General features: G+C 42.9%; 1 protein-coding gene and 1 long non-coding RNA gene across 2 annotated transcripts in view; both read left to right on the top strand.

Annotated features, from left to right (window-relative positions):
- The window catches only part of GDAP1 (ganglioside induced differentiation associated protein 1), a 20272-nt gene extending 15412 nt beyond the window's left edge, over positions 1-4860 (top strand). The window contains exon 6 of the mRNA XM_006015291.3: positions 3671-4860. Coding sequence (XP_006015353.1) covers positions 3671-4053 — 383 coding nt within the window. The 3' untranslated portion in view covers positions 4054-4860. The remainder of the gene's footprint in view (positions 1-3670) is intronic.
- A 578-nt stretch (positions 4861-5438) lies between these two features.
- LOC112549755 lies at positions 5439-7668 on the top strand. Its single transcript, XR_003093268.1, has 2 exons — positions 5439-6469; positions 6789-7668. It is a non-coding gene; the product is annotated as an uncharacterized LOC112549755 (long non-coding RNA).
- Positions 7669-8660: the final 992 nt, after the last annotated feature.

The following is an 8660-nucleotide window of genomic DNA, read 5'->3' as shown; positions in this document are numbered from 1 at the left end:
TTGAGGAGTTCAGCCTTGTCCCCCCTGTCTGTCACCAATTGCTTCTGCCCATTTAGCAGGGGTCCTATTCGTCCCTGGGCCTTCCTTTTACTCCCTATATATCTAAAAAACAATTTCTTGTTATCCTTTACTTGGGATGCCATCCTCAGCTCCATGGTAGCTTTGGCCCGTCTAACTGCCTCCCTACAAGCACGAGCAGAGGAGGTATGCTCCTCTTTGGTGATCTCTCCCTGTTTCCACTTTTTATGTGCCCCCCTTTTGGCCCGTAGGCTGCCCTGGATTTCTCTGGTCAGCCAAGGAAGCCTCCTGGCCCCTTTCCCTCTTTTTCCTTGCATCGGGATCATCTCTCATTAGCTCTCCATGCTCACTGAAGGAAGAGTCCTGTTACATTTTACTTTACTGAAATGGCACTTTCCCAGCTGAGGAAGTGCATTTTTGGCACTTGCACAGAGTTTGTGATCCTACCTCATGTAAAGTATAGACACATGCTCAGTAGCTTATGATGGTTATGTGCGGTGGATGTATGCTGTGTGCATATGTGTGCATGCTGTGTGAGCATAAATCATGAAATTCTACCTGATAAAAACCCATGACTAGCAAGTGTTAGGTGCTGAAGAGGGGAGGGCACAATAGATGAATGGTTAGGGTAGTCACCCAGGCAGCAGAAGATCCGTGTTGTAGGCTTCTCCCTGCTCCCCTGGAAGGAGGTTTGGACCTTTCTTTCTTTTATTTTGCAGGGCTAGGCTCTTAACTATCAGGCTACAGGTTTGTAATTAGGTAGTCCCTTCTCTAGCCTTCCTTTTGAAGCTGGTCCTCTGGCCTGCCAAGAAGGGAGTTTTAGGGGCTCAGGAAGAAGAGAACAAGCTATAGGGTAGAAGGCTCTATAGTATGGATTGTGTGCAGGAAGGAAACAAGCTGTGGATTCTAGACTAGATCCTTGTTTCCTGTGGGACAGAAGCTTCCCCTGTACTCTCCATTCAGTTTAACCAATAAATATGAAGTGCAAGGTCCAGTGACTCACCTTCAGAAGGAAACTAGAGCTAGGGCTGTAGGGGTTTGATCACTGTGGTGGGAAATTAGGGAGATGCAGGTTTAAACCCCATGTGAGTGAAGGGGTCCCAGCACCTGGGTTGCCAGTTTTCTGGGTAAGTGCTATAGCTACTCAGCTATTTTTTTGTGTTGGGCCAGAATTTTTGGGATTTACACTGAAGTACATGTGTATAGAGCAGTATACCTGCCTGGCCAGAGCACACCCTACTGTGCATGTGCCAGCATATGGAATAAGCTTGCAAACTGTGCCTAAGTGCCAAAAATGGCAATTACATGACTGGGTACCTGCCATTTGGATGCATACAGTGAAATACGATTGTGCCATTAGAGTTTGATCCAGTTCCCTTTGAAGTTATTGGGAGCCTTTTCTCTAACTTCACTGGGAGCTGGATTGGACCCTCTGTCCTTCAGTTTTCTATTGACACTATCAGGACACATGCCTGTTAGTGTCCAACTGTGTTTTGTAAGAGAAGCCTTGCTCACTGAGATGAAATTTGGACAACTGATTCTGTTCACCTGGATTACTAGATAGCTGTAGATGGTACCAACTGCCAGTCACTATCAATGTAAGCTGGTTCAAACCAGTGCAGTATACAGTAGGAAATATTTTTTGATCCAAAACCTCTACCGGCATAACTCCAGTGGCATTACCCCATCAATTCACTCCACATCAGACAACAGAATGTCAGTGAACAAATGAGGAGTACCAGTTCTATTTCTTGAAGTATTTGGTTTTCTCCTGCAGATCTCCTTTCCAAGCAGTGATGTGACATGACACTGATTAGCTTATGATATCTGCCAAGATCGCAGGCAGATGAAATTTGGCTCTAGGTCAAGTGTCTGCCTGTGGAAGGGAGGCTTCTAAAGTTCCTGAGTTTGCAACCACCTCCCAATCTCTCTCTGAGCTTCTCTCTCTTCATTTTTACTGTTCACCTCCCACTCACTAGCCTCCTTCCTCACAATGGTCTTCCTTTCACACATGTAGGGTGTTATTTTTATGACCTTCTCATGTACAGGATTACCATGTATTAACTTGTATTTCTCTTCAGCTGTAAAGGATTGAATCCATTTACAAGTCTCTTATCATAGAATCATAGAATCATAGAAGTAGGGTCGGAAGGGACCTTGTAGATCTTCAAGTCCGACCCCCTGCCTGGGCAGGAGGAAAACTGGGCTCAAATGACCAGCCAGGTAGGCATCAAGCCGCTTCTTAAAGACCCTCAGGGTAGCAGCCAGCACCACTTCCCTTGGAAGATCCTAGCCGCCCTGACTGTGAAGTAGTTCCTACGGATGTCTAATCTAAACCTACTCTCCAACAACTTGTGGCCGTTATTCCTTGTTATCCTGGGGGGTGCTAGGGGAAACAAGGTCTCCCACAAACCCTTCTGGTCCCCCCTAGTGAGTTTATAGACAGTCACAAGGTCCCCCCTCAGCCTTCTCTTGTGAAGGCTGAACAGGTTCAGGTCCCGTAGCCTCTCCTTGTAGGGTCTGCCCTGCTGTCCCTGGATCCTCTCTATGTTGTCCACATCCCTCTTGAAAGTGGGGTGCCCAGAACTGGACACAGTACTCCAGCTGTGGCCTGACCAGTGTCGCATAGAGGGGGTGGATCATCTCTTTGGACCTACTTGAGATGGACCTGTGGATGCACGATAGGGTCCGGTTAGCCCTGCCGACCGTGACCTCGCATTGTTGGCCCACGTTCATCTTCGAGTCGATGACTCCAAAATCCCTTTCTGCCTCCATGCTCTCAAGAAGGGAGTTTCCCATCTTGTCCCAGGCTCCTACCACAAACCTATTTTGCTTTTAAAAATACTAGAAAGCTGAATCCTCCCACATTCTGCTTAAGACCTAAGCACAATATAAGTAATTCTGCTGTTTAGGAGACACAATGAGAAGATATGAAGCCAGCCTGACATTCAGTGAAGAATTAACATGCCACCTTAAAAGTTTTGGTTGGGCTATGGGTTGATTCAGTGCTGTTCTGTTGGCTCAGTTGTCAGGTTAAGTCCGTTTTGTTTAGAAAATATTCACCCTATTAGCAGTTCTTGCTTGAATTTCTCTCAATAGAGCAACACACATAAGATGTCATAAGGTTCCAGAAGATGAGGATAGGGCTAACATAGTACCTATCTTTACACAGGGAAAAAAGGAGAACCCATGGAATTATAGGCCAGTCAACCCAACTTCAATACCTGGGAAGTTATTAGAACTAATTATAAAACAGTCATTTTTTAAATACCTGTAGAACGAAGGGTGATCACTAGCAGCTGACATGCTGTAGAACCTCCCCCACATTGGAGGTTATCAAGAAGAGGCAGGGAGTTGCATTTACATCCATTCCAACCCTATTACTTCCGAATAAGAATTCCCAATGAGTCTTAAAGACAAAACTGAAGTGTGTAATAAAGAAAACCTGATCTCTTGGGAGAAGGGCTTTGAAACCTTGTATGGATAAGGTTGGAAAAATGTTAGTTATTAAAGTGTTTATCTAAAATGTTGCTATTGTTTATGTATACCTGTTATATACTCGCCATAGAAACAGTCATGTTAGATCATACAGACTTCCACATGCTTTTATTATTCATTAACTCCTAATTCTTCATGTCTTCTTTTTGATTAGAAGAGGGACACCAACCTTGGCTCTGTGGTGAATTTTTCAGTTTGGCAGACGTGTCACTTGCTGTTACATTACATCGTCTGAAGTTCCTGGGATTAGCAAGACGAAACTGGGGAAATGGAAAACGTCCCAACTTGGAAGCCTATTATGAGCGTGTCTTGAAGAGAAAAACATTTAATAAGGTTTTAGGACATGTCAACAACATATTAATCTCAGCAGTTCTGCCAACTGCATTCCGGGTGGCCAAGAAAAGGGCACCAAAAGTTCTTGGCTCTACCTTGTTGGTTGGCTTCCTAGCAGGGATGGGTTATTTGGCTTTCATGTGTCTTCGGAAGAGATTTGCCAATATGATGTTATCAATTAGAACACGACAAAATTATTTTTAGACTTGTGAGAGTCTTGGGATATCTTTTGTCCCCAGGGAAATATCTAAAACAAACATATAAGAAAGATTATGTCCATGGACCAGAACATTGTCACAGAATAATAGTCTCCTGCTGTTGAAGAAATGTATTGGCAATGCTGAGCTGTTTGTGGAAAATAAATTTTGAGGGGATAAGAGAGAAAAAGCAATACTTTCTTTTCAAAGGAGGAGCTGAAGATCCTGTGCCAATGCTTTGTTAGAATGACTATTGTTTCTTACTCTTTTACCAAATGACTGATATAATTTTAGTACTTTTAATTTAACAGATATTCATGCAGCAACATGGTAGGTTTTCACAGAGTGGGGAAATTCATTAGTGTGCACAGGACCAGGGTTCAAATGGGATCTAAATTGCACCTGTACCTTATGCTTGCTTCTGCAAAGCAGTGAATTTCACTGCCTACTGTATAGACAAGGATTTTTTAGGGTGATGTCTTTTATTGGCCCAACTGGGGTAGTCTTAGACAAGCTTTCAAATGTAAGAAATTCTTCTTCAGGACCCTCCCTAAGAAATCCTTCCGTATCACAATTTCTGGATGATCATGGTTAAAACATCACCCTTACACTCCCACTGTGTGGCATACTGATCAAGGACCATTGAATTTCTGTGGGACCACTATGACTAGTTTAGATAAAATAGCATCAGTTTTTCATAGATTTCATAGATTTCATAGACATTAGGGCTGGAAGGGCCCTCGGAAGATCATCGAGTCCAGCCCCCTGCCCAAAGGGCAGGAAGTCAGCTGGGGTCATAGGATCCCAGCAAGATAAGCATCCAGTTTGCTCTTGAAGGTGTTCAATGTAGGCGCTTGAACCAACTCCGGTGGCAGGCCGTTCCAGACCTTGGGGGCTCAGACAGTAAAGAAATTCTTCCTTATGTCCAGCCTGAAACGGTCTTGTAGTAGTTTATGACCGTTCGACCTAGTCGTCATCCCTTGGGGCGCTCTGGTGAACAAATGTTCCCCCAGATACTGGTGGTCACCCCTGATAAACTTATAGCTGGCCATCAGATCACCCCTGAGCCTGCGCTTTTCCAGGCTAAAGAGCCCCATGGCTCTCAGCCTGTCATCGTAGGGTCTGCTTCCCTGACCTCTGATCATGCGCGTGGCTCTTCTCTGGAGTCTCTCAAGCTTCTCCACATCCTTTTTGAATTGTGGAGCCCAAAACTGGACACAGTACTCCAGCTGCGGCCTCACTAAGGCCGAGTACAGGGGGAGAATGACACCCCGGGATTTGCTTGAGAAGCATCTATGGATGTAAGCCAGCATTTTGGTCGCTTTACTAGCCGCAGCATTGCACTGCAGGCTCATGTTCATCTTGTGGTCAATGATGACCCCCAAGTCTCTTTCTTGCATAGTGCTAGCCAACATAGCACTGCCAAGCCTATAAGGATGCTGCGGGTTTTTCTTCCCAAGGTGGAGAACCTTGCATTTATTGGCGTTGAACACCATCAGATTCTCGTCCGCCCACTTCACTGTAGGTTCACACTGTGGTACAGTTTAATTTATTTGGGAAGGATTTAAGGGGCTAAATCCTATTTCACTTCATGTATTTTTACTCTTTTGGCACTTAACATACAGTTTTGAATCCTGTTTCACCCTGTTGCAAAATAGATGTACCTGCTGGAAGCAGAGAAGAGGAGGACCTTTCCATGGGTTAGACAGTAGCCTAGAGGTTAGGGCATTGCCTAGCGGGTAGGATCCAGATTGTAGGCTCCCTTCTCACATAGAAGGTTTAAACCTGCATCTTCTGTTTCCTAGCAAAGTGCTCTAACCAGCAGGCCACAGGTTAGGCAGTAGCCAGACCTCTTTCCAGTCATCCCCTTCAAGCTGAGCCATTGCACTTGTTCATTTAATATTCTCTGGATAAAGATCAGTGGGGAAGTTTCTGCCCTTCTGGGAACAGGGCTTCAGCCTAAAATCCAGGCCCCCCTCCAAGACAAAGTAGCATTCATCCTACTGAGCTCACACATTCAAGCTTGTTCTTCCTGGCCCCACATATCTTATTTGCTTGCCTGTCCATGCGATTGGTTTCAAGAGGAAGGCTGGAAAAGTCACTGGATAATATGTAATCTGCTGCCTCCTGTTTAGAGCACTGTGCTGGGAAGCAGAAAATGCAGACTCAAATCCCCTCTGGGAAAAAGGCGAGCTTTTACACCACAGGCATGTGCCCCAATTGCAAGAGTTAAAACATGGGAGAGGGGTGGAAGGACACACTTCTCCAGCATTTAGCACCTGTTAGTTGTGGGATTTTGCCTGGCTACAATTTCAGACCTTACCCAGCCTTTTACATGTAGATCACCAGATACCTGTCTGCACAGAGTGCACCTTTACTGAGCATCCTCACTTGCCTGCCCAGTGCTGAGCTGCAAACTGTATGTAAGTATTTAAAACTGCATTTATGCAGTTGTGTATGTGCTATTTAGCTGAATAAAGTAAAATTGATTTAACCCAAAGTGTGTATGAAAGTCAGCTATTTGTGTACAGAGGGAGACCTTTCAAAGGTCTCTACTCCCCTTCAGCAGGATCAGCTTCTTTATGACAAGGTTACAAATTGGTGAAAATGAGTAACAGTACTGGACAATGAAAATTTGGATTTGTTAAAATACTGTAAAAAAGGAAAAGGTCCTTTGATACTAATCACTAGTCAATGGCTGCTGTCAAATGTATTGTTGAGTTTATCTCCTTTTCATTTCAGTGAAACTTGTGCACCTAACTGTGATTTGCACCTGTCCTGGATTTCTGCAGCCTGAATGGAATCAGGACCTGTCAAAATTCTCATCAAAGGCTGTTCTAGCAACACTTACAGTTCATTTGTGAAGACCAGGAAGCATGCTACACATTTTTGGTCAAATATTCACAAGTTTTAGATTAGGTCACTGCACCAAAGCACAAGTGAACTTTTTGAAGGTTGTCCATCACTTACTAGGGCCCACCAACTTAGTACATTTTAAATCTAATCTTTGTGTCTGTAGCTCAGTTCTATTAAAATCTGGTTGAATTCAATATATATCATGTAAATACTCTCTTATGGCCAGTGAATGGAACAAATATGTATTTTAATCTGGCAGTCTAGCAGAGGGTAAAGTGGATAATTTGTTTGTTAAATATTGCTGGTTTAATTTAATGGAGTATTAAGTTTTTTTTAAACTAAAGAAGGCCTAAATGTCACAGTCCTTTTCCATTAGTAAGAAACATTCTTATGTAGGAAACAGTCCTTTTTTCTTGATGGGAAGAAGACAGTTTTATATATTTCCATTTCATGATCCATTTGTTTTGGAGAACTTGATAAATTGAATGTGCTGTATTTACAAAAACCTAACATCTCTAGAGTAATTTTAATCCAACAATACTATTAATGTGCTGGCAGCTTGAAGTGACTTTTGGTTTGTTGTTTGTGTATTGCATAGCATCTGCATTTATTTGTAACTGACATATTCCACATAACTTATAAAGATTGTATAAACCCAGTAACTTGATGCTTTGATGACATTTCATATTTCTGGGGGGTTTGAAATACACTAAAGTATCATCTGTTCATATTATTGTAAAATTAAAAATATGCTATTTATAAATATGGACCATGTAGGATGCATTTAATCTTCTCCCCCGTCTTTTTAAATTTGGAATGTTCTCTTCCTATAGAAATATTTTCTGTTAGTGTGGAAGTGTCCACAGCAGCCCACCCTACCAATTTGTAAGTGGGCTTGCATGAGCACTAATTATTGATCAGGCTGCATGGTTTCAGTCCTTATGAGCCTTAATCTTTTGTGCACTCCAACTATCCTCATTAGCTGACCAAATCAATATGTGATGTTGAGACTGAGAAAAACTAAAATGACCACCAGATGTCAGTGCTCTTCCAGGGCTGCTCTTTCCGCAAATCATCTGAGTTGTGTTGGAAAACTTTTGACAGTTTTCACAAATGAAAACTCGAAGATTGGAGTGTGGGACAAAAGGAAGGGTTCTAATCAAACTAGCTGGCTGTTGAGAATGTTGATCAGCTGCATCAAAACAACAACTTTGTTGTCTGGGTAGATGTGGTATCTTTTATTAGACCAACTAAAATACTTGAAAAAATGTTATTTGTAAGCTTTGGGGCACAAATACCCTATGTCAGGCACAGGGAGATGCTCCAAGGTAGAAAAGAAGCTAAGGTTACCAAGAAGTCTGTGAAAATGTAAATGAGTGGAAGTTTGGAAGACAATGCGTAGAAATGGGAGAAGGGAGGGAGATGTGTGAAGCAATGTAAGGGGTCAGCTTCAGGCAGGTTACCTGGTGAATTAGATGTCAGGCAGGTTATCATGTGTCATAAATCCAATGTCCATGATTTATTAAGTCCATGTATCAGTAGATTTATGAAGTGAAGTTTGAACTCCACATTCCTTTACACATCTCCCTCCCCCTCTCCCACAGCTCTACCCATTGTCTTCCATACTTCCACTCATTTACATTTTCACAGACTTTTTGTTACACTTTAGCTTATTTTCTGCCTTGGGGAACTCATAATAGCTACAGTCTCCCTATGCCTGATGTAGGGTTGTTTGTGCCCCAAAGCTTGCAAAGAACT

The sequence above is a fragment of the Alligator sinensis genome, unplaced genomic scaffold (genome assembly GCF_000455745.1).
Source record: "Alligator sinensis unplaced genomic scaffold, ASM45574v1 scaffold71_1, whole genome shotgun sequence".
NCBI classification, from domain to species: Eukaryota; Metazoa; Chordata; order Crocodylia; family Alligatoridae; genus Alligator; species Alligator sinensis.
Note: the sequence above shows the minus strand (reverse complement) of the source record. Positions and strands in the feature narration are given on the sequence as shown.